At 43.4% G+C, this 26,731-nt stretch overlaps 3 protein-coding genes across 5 annotated transcripts in view; 2 read left to right on the top strand and 1 right to left on the bottom strand.

Annotated features, from left to right (window-relative positions):
* Nucleotides 1-26,731, bottom strand: part of LOC146679702 (protein NLRC3-like) — a 230,715-nt gene that overhangs the window by 124,859 nt on the left and 79,125 nt on the right. The window lies entirely within an intron of this gene.
* LOC146679705 (general transcription factor II-I repeat domain-containing protein 2-like) lies at nucleotides 9,252-12,476 on the top strand. The gene has a single exon (XM_085450139.1). The coding sequence runs from the start codon at nucleotides 9,750-9,752 to the stop codon at nucleotides 11,547-11,549; it is 1,800 nt and encodes a 599-aa protein (XP_085306265.1). The 5' UTR covers nucleotides 9,252-9,749; the 3' UTR covers nucleotides 11,550-12,476.
* LOC146679704 (uncharacterized) lies at nucleotides 15,847-25,075 on the top strand. Its single transcript, XM_085450418.1, has 5 exons — nucleotides 15,847-15,977; nucleotides 16,091-16,227; nucleotides 22,487-22,674; nucleotides 23,348-23,812; nucleotides 24,138-25,075. The coding sequence occupies exons 1-5, from the start codon at nucleotides 15,847-15,849 to the stop codon at nucleotides 24,822-24,824; spliced, it is 1,608 nt and encodes a 535-aa protein (XP_085306544.1). The 3' UTR covers nucleotides 24,825-25,075.

Below are 26,731 nucleotides of genomic sequence, written 5' to 3'. Positions count from 1 at the left end.
TCTTGCTCTTCCATCTCTCTCTCCTGCTCTTCCATCTCTCTCTCTTGCTCTTCCATCTCTCTCTCCTGCTCTTCCATCTCTCTCTCCTGCTCTTCCATCTCTCTCTCTTGCTCTTCCATCTCTCTCTCCTGCTCTTCCATCTCTCTCTCCTGCTCTTCCATCTCTCTCTCCTGCTCTTCCATCTCTCTCTCTTGCTCTTCCATCTCTCTCTCCTGCTCTTCCATCTCTCTCTCCTGCTCTTCCATCTCTCTCTCTTGCTCTTCCATCTCTCTCTCTTGCTCTTCCATCTCTCTCTCTTGCTCTTCCATCTCTCTCTCTTGCTCTTCCATCTCTCTCTCTTGCTCTTCCATCTCTCTCTCTTGCTCTTCCATCTTTCTCTCTTGCTCCATCTCTCTCTCCTGCTCTTCCATCTCTCTCTCTTGCTCTTCCATCTCTCTCTCCTGCTCTTCCATCTCTCTCTCCTGCTCTTCCATCTCTCTCTCTTGCTCTTCCATCTCTCTCTCCTGCTCTTCCATCTCTCTCTCTTGCTCTTCCATCTCTCTCTCCTGCTCTTCCATCTCTCTCTCCTGCTCTTCCATCTCTCTCTCTTGCTCTTCCATCTCTCTCTCCTGCTCTTCCATCTCTCTCTCTTGCTCTTCCATCTCTCTCTCCTGCTCTTCCATCTCTCTCTCTTGCTCTTCCATCTCTCTCTCTTGCTCTTCCATCTCTCTCTCTCTTGCTCTTCCATCTCTCTCTCTTGCTCTTCCATCTCTCTCTCTCTTGCTCCATCTCTCTCTCTTGCTCTTCCATCTCTCTCTCTTGCTCTTCCATCTCTCTCTCTTGCTCTTCCATCTCTCTCTCCTGCTCTTCCATCTCTCTCTCTTGCTCTTCCATCTCTCTCTCTTGCTCCATCTCTCTCTCCTGCTCTTCCATCTCTCTCTCTTGCTCTTCCATCTCTCTCTCTTGCTCTTCCATCTCTCTCTCCTGCTCTTCCATCTCTCTCTCTTGCTCTTCCATCTCTCTCTCCTGCTCTTCCATCTCTCTCTCTCTTGCTCTTCCATCTCTCTCTCTTGCTCCATCTCTCTCTCCTGCTCTTCCATCTCTCTCTGCTGCTCTTCTGTCTCCTCTGTCACAGACTTCTCCACTTTTGATGATAAATCAGCCTGGTGCAACATGTAAGGATTGGCACAATTTGTTAAGATTTTGAGAAGTTTGAGAAACTAACCTTAAGCATAAAATAAAATTTACTATCAGCAACTTCATAGCACCCGCCCAGCAGTATATAAACTCCGTCATGCTAGTTACGCTGTACGAGTTATTCTAAGCGACTGTATAAAGTCACCACAACGAAAACAAACTACAACTAAAATTAGTTTCTATCTGACACAGATAGACAGCAGGTCATAACTTCTTACCTGAAGTTCAGTTCCTCTGCCACTATGACCGGCGGCCACCTCGGGTCTCTCCTCCTCTTGCCTCCCCTTTCCTTCATCCACCTGCTGGCCTCCACCACTTGCTGATGTTGCTAAATCTATGGAAGCTGTGCCATAGCTACCACCAAACAATTCAGTAATTTTCACACATTTGGCAGCGTCTGCCTGAAGGGCTTATTTCTTTTTGGCCCTAATTTTTTCGGCACCTCCTTTCCTTTTTTTGTTCTCCATTTTCTTTAGTTCGTCTATAAGATTGCTAAACAAGGGGGAGGGTGCATCCGACCTCCTCGGCTGTAATTGGTCCAGCCCAGAGTCGATCATGACCAATTGGCCAATCCAACACCTTTCATTGTTTATACCCTTCCCCAAAAAAAAAAAAAAAAATCGCCAGTGGCCCACCGGGCAAATGCCCGGTATGCCCGATGGCCAGTCCAGCTATGAGGGCAGGCTGTGTTGGTCTGAGACTGTAGACATTAAAAAGTCCGCAGGAGAGATGGTAGCTGATTAAACAAGTGTCATGAGATAATAACAAAATGCAAAGATTGGTGACAGCGCTTGGAACCATAAGGCAACAAAAAACTGTGAGAAATAATTTAGGCTCTGCCTGTGAATCACTCTTTGCTTCTCTTCTTCCTTCCATCCCATCATTTCATATATCACTCTGCACTTGCTGTCTATGTGAGAACAAGGCACAACTTGCTATTGCAATAAACTATAATCTAATTATCCACACCTAACAACTCTTGCACTTAATCTATAATAAAATGATGACAGAAAAATGTTATAGCCCTGCCTTTAGTAGCCTCACACAGCTCCTGCTGTTTCCTCCTCATGTCCTTACCAGCCATGTCTGCACAATGTTATATCATGAGTAATATTTTTTTTAAAAATCCATCTAAATAAAACACACACATGCACGCACACACAGTGACATTTTAGACCTTCTTCAGAATACTGTATATACTATGGGCATCATGGTGCTGATCCAGAATCCTTACATTATTATTTATTACTAGAGCTACAATAATAAAGCAAAGAGGAGGGGGAAGTAATAAATATGAAATAATGTATTTATGATGATTCCATGTGTTTCACTATCCACTCTGTGCAGAGGCAAAGCTTATTACATTTTTAAACTGTAGAGATACAATAATTTTACTGCTGTAAAATCCAAATGTTGTCTTATTTAAAATATAAATCTAATATAATCTGCTTCTTAATGTATGTTCTTTAAAATACAGCGTGTGTTTTTAACAGAGGTGGGACCAAGTCATTGTTTTGCAAGTCTCAAGTAAGTCTCAAGTCTTTATCCTCAAGTCTCAAGTCAAGTCTCAAGTAATGTCAGGCAAGTCAGAGTCGAGTCTCAAGTCACTGGTGTAAAAGTCCGAGTCAAGTCACAAGTCTGAAATTTTGAATTTCAAGTCCTTTCGAGTCTTTAAAAAAAAAACGAAAAAAAGCATGTTGCAGTTATGCTAAATGTAAATATTAGACCATGTAATTTTTAAATCTGTGTTTTTCTCAACACATGACAAAATAGTGAACTTAGAAAATATACACAAATTGTGAAATTGCACCTCTTTAAAATGCAGCTCAATTAAACTTAGCTCCAAGAATAATTTTCACCGACAGTTCTGAGATAAGCTGCATGTTATTCTTGGATGCGGTTGTAGGACCGGCTTTAAAATCGCATGACAAAAATATCATACACATAAAAAAAAACTGCATCACCAACGTAGCCTGGACAACATTTGCTAGTTAGATGAAGTCAGCTATCTCATCGTAGCATATTTATATGCATATTTATAATTATACGCTTCTTGGAGTGAGTGCATACACTCATGAAGTTTAGTAACTTCAGGTCACTGCAACAAGCCCAGGTACAGTTTACCGACGGATGGGTGCAGGACCTTGAAATGCACCGTGTAGAACGAAAGACCATCGTACGTATCATAAGTTTACCAGTCTCACAAATCGTCTTCATAAATACACATTCGTTAACCGTTTATTAATATAACCTTTGAGCTCAACGGTAATTAATTAGTAGTGGAAATAATTTCTGGTACCCATCACAGAAATGTAGCAGTGACAATAATACTGTATGCTGTAATCGTACTGGGCAATTAGTGATACAAAAAACCTGTTTTATCCTGTGAATAAAAGTATATGTTTTTGTCAATGTACCATAATAACAGAAGCGAAACGCAATATTGTGTCAGGACAATTTACTATTTATGCACAATAAATAAAGGAGCATAGCGCAACAATTTCTGTTCAGCGCCAGACTTGCTTGTAACCTATATCACCAATTATGTTAAGAAAAATGACGCATTAACTACAACAGCAGACTGACCTTTGTGGAAATGCTTGGAGCAGACTAACCTGTGAGCTGGAGTGTTCTAGGACGTTATATTTGATCTTTGAATGGCTGCAATCCAGTCGCCTCTTTGTTACTTCGGAAACATGGTTTGAACAATTTCTCTTCCACGACCTAATCCGATAACAACCGATCTCTTTACCCGTCGGCTTCCCGTGGCTGTCATGCGACCGGCTATTGCAGTTAATAATACAACGGCTTCTTGACATTTTTGTGTTTCTTTTTATCGCTGTGTAACTGATTTTAATTGAAAGCCTGCGTGCGCTAGTACCGCTTGCCACGAGTTCCCAGAATCCTTTGCGGTTTTACCCCTGAATGACGTCACATTTTCAATCTCTATATAATATGCATGTTAAATTTTGTATTTGGGGTAAAATATCAAGTCTTTTCAAGTAAACCGGTTCAAGTCCAATTCAAGTCCCAAGTCATTGGTGTAAAAGTCCAAGTCAAGTCACAAGTCTTAGAACATTTTTTCAAGTCAAGTCTAAAGTCATAAAATTAATGACTCGAGTCTGACTCGAGTCCAAGTCATGTGACTCGAGTCCACACCTCTGGTTTTTAATATATTATAATTATAATAATGCATAATTATGTGGACATGCATATTAGATCGTTTTTAGTGAAATATAATCCCTCCAGAAAGGCAGGAAAAGCCCGGAAACTTGCTTTAAAACTAAATATGTTCCCTAAAACGGTGACAGAGCTACAGACCCATGACAGCCTTACACAGGTAGCCAGTAGCTGTGACCAGCACTACCTGTGCAGTTAATAAAAGCACAGGTAATGTTTGTCGCGCTGTTGCACACACAGCACGCTCGTTTGTTTCAGTTCGTCAGTAGCAACAAGACAGCTTACCAACGTGTACGTAATAAGCTAATACTCCTGGGTGCTACACACTACAGTGTGCGCTGTACACCTACTTACTGGTTGTGTCGCATCAGTCTGTGTCTCTGAGTTAACTTGTGTTTCTCCTACAGCTCCGGACCGCTAAAAATGCGCGTGCTCTTTGTGAGCTCGTTCCCGGCTCGTAACCAGCGCGTTCTGCCGTCAAGGGCGATCATTGGTTAAATGTGATCATGTGACTGATGCAAGTCAGATCCTTTTATTTAGCAAAATGTGATTAATAGTTAAATATTATTGTTGAGGAGCACAGACAGGACTCCGCACGCGCACACACACATTAAAAAAAAAATAATAATAATTTTTAAAAAAAAAGTTGCCTCAACAAAAGGGCACCTTGGGCACCCATCAGGAAAGGGGCGGGTGCTCAAGCCCCTCTAGCCCCCCCCCTTTGCACGTGCCTGCTGTTAGGTTAATTGTGCTGATCCTCGGGTTGGGGGATTTGTGTTTGTACTGGAGCGCAAAATTCAAACCAATGGAAGATGGACAACAAAGGTTCAAAGCCATCAGGTGCTCAGGTTAGAAAAAAGAGAAAAGATGCAGGTAAGCAGACGTGTGATTGGATAATGGCAGGTCATCCTGAACCAATCAGACTAAACTCCAAACAATACATTATGTTACAGATTTTAATATTAATTAGTCATTGTTACTTGTTGATTTGTCCTTTTCTCATTGTGTGACGAATTATGACGACTGTTTGGTAGCTGTTATTGTCTCTCTCTCTCTCTTCATGTGTGTTTCTCTGGTGAAACAATAGTTTTGTGTTAATGTTAGGGCTGCACGATTTTGCATAAAATGAGAATCACCATTTTTTGGCTTAGAATTGAGATCATGATTCTCTCATAACAATAAATAAACATAAAACAACAAATGTCTCACGTTTTGTTGTTGCAGCAAAATGTTGTCCTGCTTGAAATTCCGTCTCCACCGTTGCTCGACGCTGCGTGTACAGAGCAGGTAGTGCAACAATAGAAAAATAGTTGCTGGACGGCACTGTGTAGCGTTTGTCTAGGGTGTTGATCGTTTTCCTTAATCCCTCGTTTTTCACAGTGTTGATGGAGCCATATCTTTGGTCAGGTGATAAGTGATAGCCTCCATAATGTCTTTGTGCCTGCGGGAGTTCGACGTGTATAGGGAAGCGCTGTATAAGGTTCCCGTTATTGATGTTTGGGTGGTTGACCGGGACGGATTTTCTCCTGTCACTTTCTCATCATCCCTGACGTGCTCTCCGTTGTTTTTTCCCTGCTAATTTTAGCATCACACGGCACAGCTTCTGTATCACGTGGTATAAGGCTCCGCCCTTGTCATTTGTTGAGCAGGAAGAGTGAGCGCTTGTTTTCATGCAGAGTACGTCCCGGATCAAAATGTGAAGTTTTACAAATCACCACTTCTTTAGTGAATATCATTTCAGTCTCAGACAATCTCGTTTCTCTTACAGAGGTTGAATGCACCTTCTGCGGATGGCGGTACCACACAGTGTGCGTGGACTTCCCCTGCACAGAAGGCAACTACAAATGCTGTGAATGCTAAATAAACAGAAACAAATGATCCCTGTTGTCTTTGCTTGATGATTGGTTTGAGTCTTGACAATCCACATTGCTGGCGTTGCATCTTTCAATGCCAGCAATGGCAGGTATCAGTGCTCAAACCTTTTGTGTTTGTTTCCAACAAGTTGCCCACCTCGGGAAACAAAAATGTGTTCTTTTACTTGTCAGATGAACATATGAGACACTTTGACTCTTCAGTGCAGTGTGGAGCCTAACAAAGATCTGTTTTGTGTCCCAGCTGATCAGCAGGAGGAGGAGAGTCTGACGGAGCAGCAGAGGAACATTTTCAGCTACTTGGACTCAGCTCAGCCACTACAGAGGAAACAATGAGCTCAACACAGAAGGTGACAGACAGAGCAGGACCATATGACCAAAGATATTTATCACCATATACATTTGAACATTTGCCATAACGATGTAGCTGACGATAGAATTGACACCAGACAAAATACTTTACAGCTGCACAACTTTATTAAAAAGCCATCAATGTATTTTCACTGAAACAAGCAGCTGTTGTTTATGTGCATTAAAGTTATATAAAATGTAACAGTGCAAATGCAAATTCCTCGCTGACAGTTTAACCAAAAGGCGTTTCCAGTGGAAACTGGCCGACACATCCTGAGCATAACCATGTATAATATCCACTAAACTTCAGAAGAGGTTATACAGTCGTGGCCAAAAGGTTTGAGAATTGCATAAATATTGGAACCTGGAGAAGTTGCTGCTTAAGTTTTTATAATAGCATTTTGCCTGCACTCCAGAATGTTATGAGGAGTGATCAGATGAACTGCATCGTCCTTCTTTGCCATGAAAACGAACTTAATCCCCAAAAAGCCTTACCACTGCATTTCATTGCTGTCATCAAAGGACCTGCTGAGACCATTTCAGTGATTGTCTTCTTAACTCAGGTGAGAATGTTGGCGAGCACGAGGCTGGAGATCATCATGGCTGTATCCCGATTCAGGTTCTGCAGCTTTAAAGTCCTCAAGGGCCGCGTACTCAAAGACCGCTAAGGCCGAAGTGCGAGGCTCGTAGGCTCGTGAAATGGGACGTCTAGCCTCCGTCGCGCTGCCCAGGTTGCCTAGCAACCATGATACTAACAGCTGGAAACGTTTCATACAGCTTTGTTTGACAGAAATGAAGGAGAACATATTTAGTTCATTTGTTTCTACATGAGCTCTGTGTGATTTGATGAGTATCTGAGGCTGAGACCACAGGACTGTGAAACATGATTGTTGGGCTTCATTTCTGTGCTGAACAGTCGTTTAAGATTAGCTGTAAATAACAATTAGCTGATGTTGTTCATGAGACTAAAGTCAGTGTAAATATGATATGGCCAATATTATAGTTATTATATTAATCACTTCACTCACAGACAAGTATCTGTGACAGTGTGTATACAGATGTATCATATATAAGAGACAAATTTTGTTCCTTCAGTATGTTGGCATTATTACATTTGGCTCAATGCTTACATATATGTGTAAAAGCAAATGTAGGAGGTGTGATAACTGTGTCTGATAGAATGAAGAGTAGACTGATATATGAAATATTCCTTTATTGGGTGAGAAAATCGGACCATGTCATAACTGCTTTAAGTCACATAGAATAGATATCAGAGCCTTAAACAGGCTGACTTCTGCTAAATGGGTCAAACTGGGCAGAAAGTCTACAAACACATAACATCCTTATAGAATATGATGTAACACTATAGATCAACTTAGCTCAGAATATATTAAATTCAATTTTATTTATATAGCGCTAAATCACAACAAAAGTCGCCTCAAGGCGCTTCATAGATACAGAGAAAAACCCAACAATCATATGACCCCCTATGAGCAGCACTTTGGCAACAGTGGGAAGGAAAAACTCCCTTTTAACAGGAAGAAACCTCCGGCAGAACCAGGCTCAGGGAGGGGCGGGGCCATCTGCTGTGACCGGTTGGGGTGAGAGAAGGAAGACAGGATAAAGACATGCTGTGGAAGAGAGACAGAGGTTAATAACAGATATGATTCAATGCAGAGAGGTCTATTAATACATAGTGAGTGAGAAAGGTGACTGGAAAGGAAAAACTCAATGCATCATGGGAATCCCCCGGCAGCCTACGTCTATTGCAGCATAACTAAGGGAGGATTCAGGGTCACCTGGTCCAGCCCTAACTATATGCTTTAGCAAAAAGGAAAGATTTAAGCCTAATCTTAAAAGTAGAGATAGTGTCTGTCTCCTGAATCCAAACTGGAAGCTGGTTCCACAGAAGAGGGGCCTGAAAACTGAAGGCTCTGCCTCCCATTCTACTTTTAAATACTCTAGGAACAACAAGTAGGCCTGCAGAGCGAGAGCGAAGTGCTCTAATAGGGTGATATGGTACTACAAGGTCATTAAGATAAGATGGGCCTGATTATTTAAGACCTTGTATGTGAGGAGCAGGATTTTGAATTCAATTCTGGATTTAACAGGAAGCCAATGAAGGGAAGCCAAAACAGGAGAAATATGCTCTCTCTTTCTAGTCCCTGTCAGGACTCTTGCTGCAGCATTTTGGATCAGCTGAAGGCTTTTCAGCTAGTTTTTTGGACATCCTGATAATAATGAATTACAGTCGTCCAGCCTGGAAGTAATAAATGCATGAACTAGTTTTTCAGCGTCACTCTGAAACAGGATATTTCTAACTTTAGAGATGTTGCACAAATGGAAGAACGCAGTCTTACATATTTGTTTAATATGTGCGTTGAAGGACATGTCCTGGTCAAAAATGACTCCAAGGTTTCTCACAACGTTACTGGAGGCCAAGGTAATGCCATCCAGGGTAAGAATCTGCTTAGATACCATATTTCTAAGATTTTCAGGGCCGAGTACAATAACCTCAGTTTTATCTGAATTAAGAAGCAGAAAGTTAGCGGCCATCCAGGTCTTTATGTCTTTAAGACATTCTTGCAGTTTAACTCATTGGTGTGTGTTATCTGGCTTCATGGACAGATAGAGCTTGGTGTCATCAGCATAGCAGTGTAAATATATGCTATGTCTTCTAATGATGCTGCCTAAGGGAAGCATGTATAATGTAAACAGAATTGGTCCTAGCACTGAACCCTGTGGAACTCCATAATTAACCTCAGTGTGTGAAGAGGACTCTCCATTTACATGCACAAATTGGAGTCTATTAGATAGATATGATACAAACCACTGCAGTGCAGTACCTGTAATACCTACAGCATGTTCTGATCGCTCTAATAGGATATTATGGTCGACAGTATCGAACGCTGAACTAAGGTCTAGCACATAGGTGTCAAACTCAAAATTTGGCCCGCAGCCTAATTACATTTGGCCCGCGAGGCCATACCAAATTACTATTAGAGCTGGCCCGCCGGTCTTATGCAGCGCATGTACTGCTAATACTACAACTCCCAGAATGCTCTGTTGGCGTTTTGGCGCGTCAGTCAGGACAGGACCCATTAACGCCCTCTCCTCTGTTTACTGTAGTCATAGCAACCGCATGAATACTGCCGCGCTACCTCTCCCAAAATGGCGAAAAGAAAGAACGAAAACAGGAGCTTCCTGGACAGGTGGGAGACAGAATATCTGTTTACCTATGTAAAAGACAGACCTGTTTGTCTTGTATGTGGAGCTCATGTGGCTTTAACCAAGGAGTACAACATTAGACGACACTATGAAACGAAACACCAAGAGAAGTACAAGGACCTGGACATGACTCAAAGGCGCCGGAAAGCAGAAGAGATGAAAAGAAGTTTTGTTTCACAACAGACTATGTTCAAAAAAGCCATATCACAAAGTGAGGCTGCTGTAAAGGCTAGTTTTGTTGTGGCAGCAGAGATCGCAAAATCAGCCCGGCCCTTCAGTGAGGGAGAGTTTGTGAAAAGTTGTATGATGAAAGTGTGCCCAGAGAAAAAGCAAGTATTTTCAAATGTTAGCCTGAGCAGAAACACAGTAGCTGATCGCACACGTGAACTTGCCAACAATCTAAATAACCAGCTGATGGAGAAGGGAAACAGTTTCGTTGCATTCTCCCTCGCTGTGGATGAGAGCAGCGACGCCTCTGATACTGCCCAGCTTTCAGTCTTCATCCGCGGTGTGGACTCAACTCTCTGTGTTACGGAAGAACTTTTAGGATTAAAATCAATGCATGGAACAACCACAGGGAAGGAAATATTTGAAGAGGTTTCCAAATGTCTAACTGAAATGAAGTTGCCATGGGAAAAACTTGTGGGGTTAACGACAGATGGTGCACCAGCGATGTGTGGTCAAAGGAGCGGACTGGTGGGCAGGGTACGGGAGAAGATGCGAGCGGAGAACTGTGCAGGTGAGCTGACTGTTTATCACTGCATCATACATCAAGAATCACTTTGTGGCAAAGCCCTAAAGATGGAACATGTTATGACCGCAGTAACACGAGTAGTTAACTTTATAAGAGCCAAAGGTCTGAATCACCGCCAATTCAAATCTTTTCTTGAGGAGTGTGGTTCGGAATACGGAGACGTGCTGTATCACACGGAGGTGAGGTGGTTAAGCCGAGGGAAAGTACTGAACAGATGTTTCGAGCTACGCGAGGAAATATTTCAGTTTCTGGAAAGCAAAGGGCAAGACACAGCTGAGCTCAGGGAGCAAGAGTTTCTGTGTGAGCTGGCCTTTATGTGTGATATCACGAGCCATCTCATTGCACTGAACCTGCAGCTTCAGGGACGGGGGCGTATCATCACAGATATGTACACTGCAGTGAGGGCTTTTAAAACGAAATTGTGCTTGTGGCAGAATCAGATGCTACAAGGAAACCTGGGCCATTTTCCCTGCTGCCAAACGATGAACATGCAAATCTCTACTGCTGTGTTCCCATGTGCACAGTTTGCTGAAAAACTCTGTGTACTCAGTACTGAGTTTACCTGGCGGTTTGCCGACTTTGACGCCCAGAAATGTCGATTTGAACTGCTCAGTAATCCTTTTGCAGTTGACGTGGCAAAAGCACCAACAAACCTCCAAATGGAGCTGATTGAACTCCAGTGTAGTGACACGCTGAAATCAAAGTATGATGCTGTGGGCGCTTCACAATTTCCACATTTCATCCCTGACACAATGCCTGGGCTCCGCACCCACGCTGCTCAGATGCTCTCCATGTTCGGCAGCACTTACCTATGTGAGCAACTATTCTCCTCAATGAAGATGGCCAAAACATCTCACAGGAGACGTCTGACCGATGAACACCTTCACTCGATCCTGAGGATTTCCTCAGCACAGAGCCTGAGCCCAGACATTGAGGAACTAGCATCCAAGAAGAGATGCCAGGTGTCTGGCTTGGACGCATCAGAGTAGATCAGTGTGTAGCAAACTGAGCTATAATTACCATTTTCTTTGTGCAATTTGTCTTGCTACTCCCAGACATGGGCTTGAATGGTTTCACGTTTAATGATATTTTTATTAGTTAAGTGGTTTATTATTGTTATTTTATTTTTACATTTATTATTAGCCTGGGGAAAAAGTTTACTGCTAAAATTTAAATCAGAAGGCTGCAAATACAATTTTTACTTAAGAAATGCATTCCAGTGATATGTTATTTAATTGGAATTTCAATTTTGCATGTGTGCAATATTAAGTTATATATGTTTATATAAGTTATATATCGTTCAGTATTAAGCGTTTCTTATTCCATATTCAGTTTTTCAGCAAAACTTATTTGAGTCTGTAAGAAAAGGTTCCTTGTTATATTTGGAGGAAGATTTTTTTCAATAAATATTAACGTTGGCCCGCGACTTTGTTCCAGTTTTGAATTTTGGCCCACTGTGTATTTGAGTTTGACACCCCTGGTCTAGCAGGACAAGCACAGAGATGAGTCCACTGTCAGAGGCCATAAGAAGATCATTTGTAACCTTCACTAAAGCTGTTTCTGTGCTGTGCTGAGCTCTGAAACCTGACTGAAACTCTTCAAATAAACCATTCCTCTGCAGATGATCTGTTAGCTGTTTGACAACTACTCTTTCAAGGATGTTTGATATTAGAGCTGGGCGATATATCGAGTTTTTAAAAAATATCGATATATTTTTATACGAGATATAAGATGTGACAATATCCTTTATATCGATATAGTCTATGTTACATTATAATTATACTTGTGGAGCCGCAAGTTTGCCTCTCTTTCGTCCACTTTCGTCTTCACAACGTTACTCGGCCTCGCCTCTCCTTCACTGAACACAACTCCCCCTCCTCCCCCATTGCTTCACCTGCAGGAAGCGACAAGATGGACACGGCAAATCTCCATTAACGAGTTACTGACCCGTGTGTGGGGCTGGACGCCGTCAACGTGTTAGCTAGCTAACCACGCTAACGAGCTAACCACGCTAACGCCATGCAGCCCAGAGGTGGTGCACGGACTAAAATCCTTTCATTTTCTCAAAAGTTGACAGCGCGCCTTATGTATGAATTCTGGTTGTGCTTGATGGCTGCGAACCGATTTTATGTGGAACACGGCGCTCAGCAATCTGTCAAAAAATGTTTTAGTACGACTTTGGTAAGCTACGGAGCTGCACCGCTTGATGGATTGTCAGAACATTACGGCTGAGCCTCGCGGAGTGATACGTACTGTGCTTCAACACAATATTACAATATTACCCTACTGTGTATAAGGACCATAAATGGCACCTGTTAAGAGACGTGGTTGTGAAGCGGATTTCAAACTCCAGGCTGTCAGTCACGCAGTACAAGTTGGGAACTGAGCAGCTGTGAAATCTGTCTTTGTTATTGTGCTCAGCGTCTTTTAGTTTACATTTTGACTGCACAATTGTGAGCTTTTTGTTATGCACAAAAACAACATTGTTTTCTTTTATTTATGGAGCATTATTATTTAATAAATGCTCATAATTTATTTTTGAGTAAATTTTATGTACATCTGCTCTATATATAGATATATATCTTATATCGCCAACAAGCTAAAAAATATCGAGATATGAATTTTGGGTCATATCGCCCAGCCCTATTTGATATGAAAGGAAGGTTGGAGATTGGCCTATAATTAGCTAAGACTGCTGGGTCTAGAGATGGCTTTTTGAGTAAAGGTTTAACTACAGCCAGCTTGAAGGCCTGTGGTACATAGCCGATCATTAGAGATAGGTTGATCATATTTAAGATCGAAGAATTAATTAATGGCAGGACTTCTTTGAGCAGTTTTGTAGGAATGGGGTCTAAAAGACACGTTGATGGTTTGGAGGAAGTAATTATTGAAGTTAACTCAGAAAGATCAATTGGAGAAAAAGAGTCTAACTTAACATCAATGGTACTAAGAGTAGCTGTAGATAATATTACATCTGTGGGATGATTATTGGTCATTTTTTCTCTAATGATAAAAATTTTATTTGTGAAGAAGTTCATGAAGTCATTACTAGTTAACGTTAAAGGGATGGTTGGCTCAAAAGAGCTCTGACTTTTTGTCAGCCTGGCTACAGTGCTGAAGAGAAACCTAGGGTTGTTCTTATTTTCTTCAATCAGTGATGAATAGTAAGATGTTCTGGCTTTGCGGAGGGCTTTCTTATAAAGCAGCAAACTATTTCTCCAGGCTAAATGATGATCCTCTAAATTTGTGACACGCCATTTCCTCTCCAGATTACGAGTCATCTGCTTTAGGGTACGTGTTTGAGAATTATACCACGGAGTCAAATACTTCTGATTAGAGACCTTAGTTTTCACAGGAGCTACAGTATCCAGAGTCGTACGTAGTGAGGAGGTGAAATTATTAACAAGAAAATCGACCTCTGTTGGGGTAGCGTTCAGAAAGCTGCTCTGCTCTGTGTTGGTACAGGGCATTGAAGATGATAACAGTGGGTGGATTATATTCTTAAACTTAGTTACAGCGCTTTCAGAAAGACATCTACTTTGATAAAGTCTACTCTTCACCGCTGTGTAATCAATTATTGTAAATGTAAATGTTATCAGAAAATGATCAGACAGGAGAGGGTTTTCAGGAAACACTGTTAAATGTTCAGGTTCGATGCCATATGTTAAAACAAGATCTAGAGTGTGATTAAAGTGGTGGGTGGGTTCTTTTACATTTTGAGAGAAACCAATTGAGTCTAATAACAGATTAAATGCCATGTTGAGGCTGTCATTTTTAGCATCTACATGGAAGTTAAATCAATTTGTTGATCAATTATTAAGTCATGTACTAACAGAGACTTGGAGGAGAGAGACCTAATGTTTAATAATCCACATTTCACTGTTTTACTCTTTGGTTCAGATGTGGATACTGTATTGTTCTTTCTTTGTAATTGTTTATGTTTAAGTTGTTTGTTGCTGGTTTTTAGTTTGTTTTTTGTCTTTTTGGGAGCTGACACAGTCTCTATGGAGATGGGTTTTTGGGGGGGTAGCAGGAGGAGAGAAGCTGCAGAGAGGCGTGTAAGACTGCAACTCTGCTTCCTGGTCCCAACTCTGGATAGTCATATTTTGGGGGGTTTAATAAATTTGTCCATATTTCTAGAAATGAGAGCTGCTCCATCCAAAGTGGGATGGATGCCGTCTCTCCAAACAAGACCAGGTTTCCTCCAGAAGGTTTGCCAATTATCTATGAAGCCCACATCGTTTCTGGGACACCGCTCAGGCAGCCAGCAATTTAAGGAGAACATGCAGCTAAACATGTCACTCCTGGTCTGATTGGGGAGGGGACCAGAGAAAACTACAGAGTCCGACATTGTTTTGGCAACGTTGCACACAGATTCAATATTGATTTTAGTGACCTCCAATTGGCGTAACCGGGTGTCATTACTGCCGACGTGAATTATGATTTTACTGAAATATATATAAAGCATATAAACAGTTACAAACACAGCATCATATTGCTGTGTTTGTTGCAATATGATGCAACAAACACAGCAGCTACTGATCCAAAATACTCAAAGCTTCATAGAACTGAAACCAACATTTATTTTTAGCTCCATTCTGTCATGGTCCTGGGTCGGTGACCCAGCACTTTTAGTTATCATTTTCTAGTTTATGATGATGATTATTATTGTTTGAGTTCTGTGTGTTATATTTGGTCTGCCTTTGAGTCTGTGTCTCTGTCTATGGTGTCACCCCATCTGTTTGTGAATCTGTCTGTTTAGTTCAATGTCTTGTCTGGTTCCATGTGTCTGAGTTTCCTGTTTTATTGTGAAGGTCCGCGTCGTATGTGAGTGTGATCAGTTTACGTTTCCCCTGTCCCGTCAGCCCAGATTCCTCCCAGCTGTGTTGCCCTCCTGTCTCTCATCCCCTGATTACTGGTGTGTGTATTTAAGCCCTGTGTGTTCTCCTGCCTGTTGCCGGTTCGTCTGTGTTCCTCCGTGTCAGTCTGTGTTCCTCCGTGTCAGTCTGTTACCCTGTGTCAGTCTGTTACCCTGTGTTCCACGGTGTCCTGTTCCTCGTCTGCGTCTCTCTGCTATTCATCATCCGTTGTCATATGCTCCCAGGTCTGTTATTTTAGTTCTCCCAGTTTAGGTGTCTTTAGTTGTTTGTTATGCCCCACTGTTTGTTTGCCACTACACCTCTGTAAATAAAACCACCGGTATCTCATCCACTGCCTGCATCTTGGGTCCTCCTTCTATATCCACACGGCTCGCCTCGGCAGCCGTGACAGTACGAACCGGCCACTATGGACCCAGCAGCATTCAACCCGCCCAAGGAGCTCCGGGAGGACATTGTTTACTCCGTGGACAAATTAATCAACGCGTGGCTGGAGCACGAGGGGAGAGAATTTCGCCAAGCCGTGGCTAATCGGCTACAGTGCTTGGTTTCTGGTCTCCCCTGGCTGCTCAGCTCACTTCACCCGTTCGCACAGAATTTCATTCTGAATGGACTCCGTCTTCACCCCCCGGCTGCTACCACCCACCCTGCAGCTCATGCTTCACTGCCCAGTCCAACAGAGGATGTTCTGCCCGGCCCGTCAACCCAGCCTTCGAGGGGGAAACGGCGCTGACGCTGCCGACGCTCCTCGCCACAGTCGGACCTGGGGATTTCCGAGCAGCCAGCTGTGGTGAGTGGACAGGACAGTATTGTTGGTCTGAACTGTGGGACCGTTTACTCAGGGGTGATGTTCTGTACGGCACTGGACAAAAACTGTTTATCGCCAGAAGCTCAGTTAGCCGCCCGGCCAGAAGCTCAGTTAGCCGCCCGGCCAGAAGCCCAGTCGCCACCTCCGCCACATTCAGCCTCACAATCCATAGCTCAATTACAGTCACAGCCAGACTTATTACAAACCCTGTTACAATCCATGGCCCAGTCAGTAGCCCGGTTAGCAGAAGAATCATTAGCTTTATCCTCAGTTCAGCAGTCACCAGCCCTGCATCCTGTGTCAGTTGCTCCACTACCTTTTCAGCCATCACCTTCACCTACTCCTCCTGTACAGCAAGCCATGTCAGTCCAACCCATAACGGACAGTTCAACAACTCCGTACTCTAAGCAGAGAGACAAACCCAAGAACAATGTCAACATTCCTCAAAGGCTGGCCAGTTCTGAGACTGAGATGCACTCCAGGGCCTCCCCAGAGGCTGGGTTTCAGCCCCCATTAGACTCTGGACCCCTGGAGTTTAAGAAGCCAGCTGAGGACTGCACAGAGCTGTCGCTGCCTGAGCAGGGTCAATGCTCTGCGCAGCTGCAGGCCGCTATGTGTTTGCCAGAGGCCCGTGTGCCTGCTGGTCCTGTTCTGTCCCTGCCAGAGGCCCGTGTGCCTGCTGGTCCTGTTGCGTTCCTGCCAGAGGCCCGTGTGCCTGCTGGTTCTGTTGTGTTCCTGCCAGAGGTCTCCGCACCTGCTGGTTCTGTTCTGTGTGTGCCAGGGGCTCCAGTGCCCACTGGTTCTGAGACTGTTTTTGCTGGGGGGCCCGAGGAGCCCGTTCAGCCATCTGCCTCGTCAGCTAGGGGGCCCGAGGAGCCCGTCCAGCCTCCTTTCTCGTCAGCTGGGGGGCCCGAGGAGCCCATCCAGCCACCAGCTGCTCCACCAGCAGCCTCATCCACGCTTGCAGCAGCAGTTTCATCCATGCCGCCACCTGCTGCAGCGCCTCCGTCTGCATCCTCCACGCCGTTGCCTGGCCCGGCCTCTGCTGCATCCTCCACGCCGTCACCTGGTCCGGATTCAGCATCCTCAGCGTCGCCTGGTCCAGCGCATGCTTCGGCTTCATCCGCTTCACCTGGTCCAGCCACTGCTTCATCCTCGCCTGGTCCAGCCTCCGTGTCTTCATCCTCGCCTGGTCCAGCCTCCGTGTCTTCATCCTCGCCTGGTCCAGCCTCCGTGTCTTCATCCTCGCCTGGTCCAGCCTCCGTGTCTTCATCCTCGTCGTCTGGTCCAGCCTCTGCATCCCCGTCGTCTGGTCCAGCCTCTGCATCCCCGTCGTCTGGTCCAGCCTCTGCATCCCCGTCGTCTGGTCCAGCCTCTGCATCCTCGTCGTCTGGTCCAGCCTCTGCATCCTCGTCGTCTGGTCCAGCCTCCGCTTCAGCGTCCGCCTCGTCTGGTCCAGCCTCCGCTTCAGCTTCCGCCTCGTCTGGTCCAGCCTCCGCTTCACCTGGGGCTGCAGGGGCCACGCAGCCTTCAGGTCCCCTACTACCACCTCCACATCGTCGGTCATCTGCCTGGCCGCCTGTTGGGCATCTCCGCCACCGTGGACGCCCTCCTGAACGCCGCCACTGCCTTCCACGTGGCCGGCCTCCGGACTTGTTTCCACGCCGCTGTTGCCGTCCGCACGGTCGGCCCCCAGAACTGTTTCCACGCCGCTGTTGCCGTCCGCACGGTCGGCCCCCAGAACTGTTTCCACGCCGCTGTTGCCGTCCGCACGGTCGGCCCCCAGAACTGTTTCCACGCCGCTGTTGCCGTCCGCACGGTCGGCCCCCAGAACTGTTTCCACGCCGCTGCCTACTGCGTGGCCGGCATCGGGACCGGCCCCGCTGCCGTTCGCATGGTCGGCCTCCTGAACTTGACCATCTGGGCCTTTTGGACTCTGTCCCTCCGTCCTGGGCCCCCTCCGCCCTCCCTGGTCGGGTGCTTTTCTTTTTTGGTTTTGGTCCGTTTTTGTGTTTCTGCTGGGCTGTCTGGAGCCAGCCCTTGAGGGGGGGGGTACTGTCATGGTCCTGGGTCGGTGACCCAGCGCTTTTAGTTATCATTTTCTAGTTTATGATGATGATTATTATTGTTTGAGTTCTGTGTGTTATATTTGGTCTGCCTTTGAGTCTGTGTCTCTGTCTATGGTGTCACCCCATCTGTTTGTGAATCTGTCTGTTTAGTTCAATGTCTTGTCTGGTTCCATGTATCTGAGTTTCCTGTTTTATTGTGAAGGTCCGTGTCGTATGTGAGTGTGATCAGTTTACGTTTCCCCTGTCCCGTCAGCCCAGATTCCTCCCAGCTGTGTTGCCCTCCTGTCTCTCATCCCCTGATTACTGGTGTGTGTATTTAAGCCCTGTGTGTTCTCCTGCCTGTTGCCGGTTCGTCTGTGTTCCTCCGTGTCAGTCTGTGTAACTCTGTGTCAGTCTGTTACCCTGTGTTCCACGGTGTCCTGTTCCTCGTCTGCGTCTCTCTGCTATTCATCATCCGTTGTCATATGCTCCCAGGTCTGTTATTTTAGTTCTCCCAGTTTAGGTGTCTTTAGTTGTTTGTTATGCCCCACTGTTTGTTTGCCACTACACCTCTGTAAATAAAACCACCGGTATCTCATCCACTGCCTGCATCTTGGGTCCTCCTTCTATATCCACACGGCTCGCCTCGGCAGCCGTGACACATTCTGCTGCTGATACAGACTTTAGGTTTCTGAACATTAAACTTGTTGCTGCCTTTCATAGTGTGTAACTTGAAGGCCCTGAGTACTTTCTCCCACACTGGAAACACTGGGATGATCACATTATTTGAACATTACCTAATAAGACTGATTCAGCACAGACAGTTATGTTAAACTTTCCTAGCAGTCCTTCACAAACAGGGAACAGTCTGTCTATTCTCTCCATCTGTCAGCTTCTGCTGGCTCTTCCTCCTCCTCTTCCTCACACTTTTAATATCCTCAGAGACTCTCTTTCAACCTATCAGAAAGCCGTTAAAGAGGCCAAGTCCTCCTACATATCAAACCTGGTTAGCAGTAGTGTCCATAAACCTCAGACTCTGTTTCGTGTTTTAAATTCCATTGTAAATCCTTACACATCCACCAGCCTCACACCTTCTGCCACCCTCTGTAATGACTTTCTAAAGTTCTTTGTAAACAAGATTTCCTCCCTGCAGTCTGTCATTCCATCTTCACCTTCCAATCCCTGTGTTTTGTCTTTGTGCCATTCTGCCTTTAATCAGTTCGAACCAATCTCTCTATCTCAGCTGCATGAAATAGTCTGCAAGGTTAAGACTACCAACTGTTCCACTGATGCTATCCCCTCTCGGCTTCTGAAGCAGGTTCTGGACTCAGTCGGACCTTTCCTTCTGGTCCTGATCAATGCCTGCCTCAGTTCTGGTTGTTTTCCAACACCCTTCAAGCACGCTGTTGTTCAACCTCTCCTTAAAAAGCCTAATCTAGATCCATCCCTACTCTCTAACTATAGGCCCATTTCCAACCTCCCTTTTCTGTCTAAAGTACTGGAACGAGCCGCCCTCACGCAGCTCCAGCTATTTCTTGACAACAACAATCTCTATGAGAAGTTCCAGTCTGGTTTTAGAGCTCGGCATAGCACAGAAACCGCCCTTCTGAGAGTTTTTAATGATTTGCTTTTAACTGTTGACTCTGGTTGTGCTGCTGTCTTAGTAACCCTGGACCTGACAGCAGCCTTCGACACTGTTGATCACAACATACTGCTATCCCGCCTTCAACATTGTGTCGGTTTAAAGGGCACTGTCTTAAAGTTTTTCCAGTCCTATTTGAATAATAGGAGTTTTTCTGTTCACCTTGGTGAACTGTCATCTCCCAGAGCTCCTTTAACCTGTGGCGTACCTCAGGGGTCCATACTAGGCCCCCTGTTGTTTATTCTGTACTTGCTCCCTCTGGGCGATGTGCTCCGTAAACATAATGTGTCCTTCCACATCTTTGCCGATGATATTCAGATCTACCTCCCTCTGAGGTTGAACTGCAATGTTTCTTTGCAGCCGCTACTCTCCTGCTTGTCTGACATTAAGACTTGGATGACTCTTAACTTCTTACACCTTAATGAAAGCAAAACTGAAGTCATTGTGTTTGGGCTTCCTAAAGATCCCAACTTCTCTCTTGACTTTTTGGGACCCCTAACCTCCGATTGCACTTCTTCCATTAAGAGTCTTGGTGTTATTTTTGACAATGCTTTTAAACTTGATAAACAAATCAGCTCTGTAGTTAAGGGATCTTTTTATCATTTGCGGATTTTAGCCAAAGTCAAGTCTTACCTTTGCAGGAACGATCTAGAAAGAGTGGTCCATGCTTTTATTACTTCACGGCTAGACTACTGCAATTCCCTCTATGCTGGCCTAAATCGTTCCTGTCTACATCGCCTTCAACTGGTGCAGAACGCTGCCGCTCGCCTGTTGACCGGTTCAAAAAAAAGAGAACACATCGCTCCGGTTCTCTGCTCTCTCCACTGGCTCCCAGTTGCCTTTAGGATTGATTTTAAAATCTTATTGCTGGCTTTTAAGGTTTTAAATGGCACTGCACCTTCTTACCTGTCAGAACTCCTTAGTACTTATCGCCCCAGGAGATCTTTGAGGTCAGCCGACCTGATGCTTTTAGATGTTCCCAGGTATAAATTAAAGACAAAGGGAGAGAGGGCGTTTGCTGTGGCTGCACCCAGACTGTGGAACAGTTTACCTCCTCACGTCAGACTCTCCAAAAGCCTAGAAACTTTTAAAACCGCTCTTAAAACTCACCTCTTTTCATTGGCTTTTAGAAAGGTTTAATTTATTTGTTTTATATATTTTTATTTTATTTTTATCAGCGAGGTGTTATTACGAAATTGTGTTCTATTATATTTTTATCTGTATTTACTGTACAGCACTTTGGTCAGCCTTGGTTGTTTTTAAATGTGCTCTATAAATAAACTTGACTTGACTTGACTTGACACACTGCTGAGTTTGTCCTGGTGGATCATCAGGGCTGCAAAGCCTCACAGATGATGTGCAGCAGTGGCTCCCTCAGTATAAATATACGCCAACTATTGAACGGCGTATCTTTTAAAGGCTTTAAAACCAAGTTAACGCTGAAAGTACAAACATCACTAATGTCACATAACTCTGCCGACAAGGCATAGCTATGGCTATGAAATGCTCTTTGTGTATCACTTCTTCATTATGAAAGATGTCATTAATGCACTAGTAATGTCTCATCTGGAGTATTGTTCAATCATTTGGTCAGCAGCTAATAAGACAGATCTTAACAGACTTCAGTTAGTCCAGAATAAGGCGTCCAGATTAGTGTGAAGATGTTCATACTATACTAATATTGATAAAATGCATAATAACCTTTCTTGGCTTCCTGTACAGGCTAAAATATTCTATGGCTCACTTGTAGTTCTAAAGAAAGCAATTCTGTTAAACACACCACATTTATTCTGCTCAGCTGCAGTATCCAGATGAAATACATCATCATATTACACAGTTTTCAACAAGCTGCAATTTAGTAAATGCTCGAGTTAAAAGTAACGTTTTGTAAAACTGTTACATTTAGAGCAACTTTTAAGTGGAATAAGTTGCCTTAAAAAATTAGAGAATTATTCAAAACTTCAATGAACACTTAAAAGCCGATTTACAGAGCTTTTAGTTGTTGTAAATATTGTAAGACATGATTTGTTTTTGAAATTTGTGTAATGTGCCTCAATGTTATTGATATTATTATTATTATTATTGATTGCTTATATTTGAACAATTGTGAAACCTCACTGTGGATGTAAGAGTGAAATTATGTGGATATCTTGAATCCACTTTATTGTGTAATATTTTATGTGAGTATTTGACGGAAGACAAGCAACATCTGTTGTGGAAGCTAACGGGGTTCCTTTAGAATAAACAAACATAGGATTTATTATCACTGAATAATTATGTATAAATCTATACAAATTATAGAAATATGTAATAGGAAACAACAAAATAATCTAAATTGTGCATGTGCGTGTGTGTGTGTGTGTGTGTGTGTGTGTGTGTGTGTGTGTGTGCATGATTTTAGTGTTTGAACAGTCATGAATTATCTTTAACAGCAGGTTGGATGTAATGTGTTAGAACTACCAGCAGGTGGGGATAAGAGACCTTTAAGGTGTTTGGTGCCACGCTCCACCTTCAGGTTTAAAACTATTGTTAATGGAGTTTGAAGGTTGAGTTTGTTCCACGACTGCATTTCACTCACTGCCTCTGTTTGTATCTCTGTCACTGCAGGACCAACATGGAGCCAGAAGTCAGCGCTCTCAGGAGGCCGACAAACCTCACAGAAGAAAGGGAGAGAAAAAACACACCTGTGACGAGTGTGGGAAGGGTTTTACTGAGAAGGCTAAACTAAAACAGCATCAGGTCATCCACACTGGAGAGAGACCGTTCAGCTGTGACTTGTGTGGAAAGTCTTTTTCCAGGAAGGGTTACCTAAAACAACACCAACTCATCCACAGTGGAGTTAAAGCGTACAGCTGTGATCAGTGTGGGATGCAGTTTACTCTGAAGGCTTCACTAAAACAGCATCAGGTCATCCACACTGGAGAGAGACCGTTCAGCTGTCACTTGTGTGGAAAGTCTTTTTCCTCGAAGGGTTCCCTAAAACAACACCAACTCATCCACAGTGGAGTTAAAGCGTACAGCTGTGATCAGTGTGGCAGAGCTTTTACTCAAAGTAGCCACTTACAGAGTCATCTAGTTACCCACTCTGGAATTAAGCCATACAGCTGTGACGAGTGTGGGAAGGGTTTTACTCTGAAGGCTAAACTAAAACAGCATCAGGTCATCCACACTGGAGAGAGACCGTTCAGCTGTCACTTGTGTGGAAAGTCTTTTTCCTTGAAGGGTTCCCTAAAAAAACACCAACTCATCCACAGTGGAGTTAAAGCGTACAGCTGTGATCAGTGTGGCAGAGCTTTTACTCAAAAGTAGCCACTTACAGAGTCATCTAGTTACCCACTCTGGAATTATGCCATACAGCTGTGACGAGTGTGGGATGGAGTTTACTCTGAAGGCTTCACTAAAACAGCATCAGGTCATCCACACTGGAGAGAGACCATTCAGCTGTGACTTGTGTGGAAAGTCTTTTTCCTGGAAGGGTTCCCTAAAACAACACCAACTCATCCACAGTGGAGTTAAAGCGTACAGCTGTGATCAATGTGGCAGAGCTTTTACTCACAGTAGCCACTTACAGAGTCATCTAGTTACCCACTCTGGAATTAAGGCATACAGCTGTGACATCTGTGGAAAAACCTTCAGCCAGAGAGGGTACCGAAATACACACCTACGCATTCACACCAGACATGATGTGTACTGCTGTGAACAGTGTGGCAAATACTTTACAACAGACGCAGACTTACAACGACACATGTTTACCCACACTGAGGAGAGACCTTATCGATGTGACCTGTGTGAGAAGACTTTTAAAGCTCCACATGACCTGAGACGACACCAACAGATCCACACCAGAAAGAGACTCTACAAGTGCAGCTACTGTGAGGTATGTATTTATATTGTTATCTTGTCATTTTAGCCTGACTGTTTGGAACAACTCTGCTCATTAAACTGTGTTAGCATGTTAGCAATTCTACTGCATGGTAAAGCAGCTCTGAGTGATTATTCAGATTTTCCTTTCAGTTATGATTTTAGTATTACTGTAGTATTATGGTGGTAGTATTGTAGTTATTGCAGCCCAGTAAACTGAGTGTGTTAACTGAAACAGTCAAATGTAGTTGGACGTCTGCAGAGATGCTCTTTATTTCAGGTGACGTTCAGGATACAAATGTTGAAGGACTGACTTACACTGTCTTTGTGTCTTTGTTTAGAAGCAGAGCGACACAGATGGATCCAGTTCTCAACCCTGTCATCACTGTGGTGGTGGGAAAGACTTTCATTGTGACCTCTGTGGAAAAACTTTCAGTCAGCAAAAGACCCTAAAACTACATCAACGTAGACACACTGGAGACAAACTGAAATACTGCAAAGAATGTGGGAGAAGCTTCACCACATCACATCACTTAAAACAACATGAACTGATTCACAGTGGGGTTAAAAAGCACCTCTGTGATCAGTGTGGGTCATCCTTCACCACTGAAGGTGAGCTTAAATCACACAAACGAGTCCACACAGGAGAGAAACCACACAAGTGCAGACACTGTGACAGAAGCTTCTCACGTTCAAGTACTCGTAACAGGCATGAACGTGCACACATGGAAGGAAACTACAGCTGTGACCAGTGTGACAAGGGCTTCAGGAATCTCAGTTCATACTCTGCACACAAACGATCCCACGTTACTAATAAACTGTTTCACTGTTACCAATGTGCCCAAACATTCACCTCATTGTCTGCTCTGTGCAAACATCAGCGCGATCACTCAGGGCTGAAATCACTCCCATCACTGGATCACAGTGAATCTGAAGACACAGAAAGATCCTCTGGTTTCTGTGTCAGACTCAAAAAGCTTGAGATCAGGCTCCACAGAGTTCAGATAGAATCTCCTGTAAAAATCTGATGAGGCAGCTGTGAATCAAACTCTTCCCCTAGTTCCATTTTAAGCTTTCAAAACTGTCCTACTGTAGTGTTCATGTGAAGTGGTTAGCTTTCTTTTCATCAGTTGGTTGAAAACTCTGTTTCCTATTATAAAGTTTTTGTTTTAATGTATTTTGATCCACATAAATGTTTTCTTGTTCAGGTTCTTTATGTTATTGAATCTTGCAAATGTTAAATAAAAAAATCAAATGTTAAATAAAGAAAGATTTTAATGACAAAGATTTGAGCCATGATGTCATTTCCTGTTTTTCAGAGTAAAAACTGAAGTGACAAATGGAAACATGTTTACAGTAACAGTTCGATGAACTGTTTTCAGTGTGTTACAAAATTAATATATTATTAGTGCTTATTTAGAATAGAATAGAATTAGAATTAGAATTAGAATAGAATTCAACTTTATTGTCATTGCACAGGTACAGGGCAACGAAATGCAGTTTGCATCCATCCAGAAGTGCTTTAGTGATATAGATATATTACAATATATATTAGCAATAGTATAGATATGTAAGTATATTACAGAAATGGGTCTATTATGGTATGTTATAATGTACACGGTATGAAGTATGTTGTGAATATTCTATAACTAAGTATGTACAGGCTGTAGTGAGTACAAGCTATGTACAGGCTATGAACAGGATATAAATATGAAAAACTATACAGAATATGAAATAAATAACTTTACAGAATCTGGGATATACAGCTATACAGAAATGGGAACTATGCAAGTTGTAAACAGTTGTAGGATTAAAGATTATCGAATGTACAGAATGATTATTTACACAGAGCTATACAGTAGTGCAGTTAAGATAAGTGAGGGTGTAGATAGTTTCTACAGAGGCTATATAAAGTGCTAGTGGATGTGAGTGGTGGTTCAGTCCATGTTATTATTGTGTTTGAGGGTACAGTTGTCCATTGTGGGGATGTGTATGTTCAGTCCATGAGTTTAACGTGGGTCAGATGTCAGGAGGCAGAGTTCAGGAGTCTGACAGCTGTGGGGAAGAAGCTGTTCCGGTACCTGGTGGTCTTAGTCCGGAGGCTCCTGTGGCGCCTCCCAGAGGGCAGGAGGGTGAAGAGTCCATGTGATGGGTGACTGGGGTCTTTGATGATTTTCCCAGCCCTTTTCAGACACCGCTTCCTGTAGATGTCTTTTATGGCAGGAAGTGGTGCTCCGGCGATGCGCTGGGCAGTTTTCACGACCCTCTGCAACGCCTTCCGGTCCGAGGCAGAGCAGTTCCCGTACCAGCAGTTCCCGTACCAATGAAAAACTTGCTGCTATGTTTAGCAACCTAAATGATAAAAAAGTGCAAATAATTTGTGGTGATTTTAATATAGATTTGCTAAACCCAAATGGACATCAGAAAACAACAGATTTCACACACCAGTGTGTGAATGTGTGTGTGAATGGGTGGATGACTGGATATGTAAAGCGCTTTGGGGTCCTTAGGGACTAGTAAAGCGCTATATAAATACAGACCATTTACCATTTACCATTTACCATAAATACAATGTATAGTCACTCCCTTTTCCCTGTAATTATAAAACCAAGTAGAATAACAATTGATACAGCTACATTGATAGATAATATTTTCACAAATAAAATTGACCATGAAATAGTAGGTGGACTTCTTATAACTGATATAAGCGATCATCTTCCTGTTTTTGCAATTTTTCAAAATTATTTTGGGATTAAAACTAAACAAAAGAATCAAATATTTGATATGATACGACATAGAACAACAAGAGCCATTGCTGCCCTCCAGGTGGACTTAAAGGAACACAGTTGGAATGAGGTTTTTGCACATGAAGATTCAAATAGTGCATATGATGCATTCTTATCAACTGTAATTTCACTATATGAAAAACATTGTC

This window comes from Copadichromis virginalis, unplaced genomic scaffold, assembly GCF_057382275.1.
Source record: "Copadichromis virginalis isolate Kocher_CV1m ecotype Utaka unplaced genomic scaffold, C_Virginalis_male_GT1.1 unmapped_scaffold_1, whole genome shotgun sequence".
NCBI classification, from domain to species: Eukaryota; Metazoa; Chordata; class Actinopteri; order Cichliformes; family Cichlidae; genus Copadichromis; species Copadichromis virginalis.
This window is presented reverse-complemented; position numbering and strand designations above follow the sequence as displayed.

Excerpts from the sequence above, each read along its gene's own strand:
- LOC146679705 (XM_085450139.1), top strand. The coding sequence starts at position 9,750 with ATGGCGAAAAGAAAGAACGAAAACAGGAGCTTCCTGGACAGGTGGGAG.
- LOC146679704 (XM_085450418.1), top strand. The coding sequence starts at position 15,847 with ATGGACCCAGCAGCATTCAACCCGCCCAAGGAGCTCCGGGAGGACATT. Across the intron at positions 16,228-22,486 it reads TTTCCGAGCAGCCAGCTGTG|TTTGTTCCACGACTGCATTT; the intron begins GTGAGTGGACAG and ends TTGAAGGTTGAG. Across the intron at positions 23,813-24,137 it reads ACAAGTGCAGCTACTGTGAG|AAGCAGAGCGACACAGATGG; the intron begins GTATGTATTTAT and ends GTCTTTGTTTAG.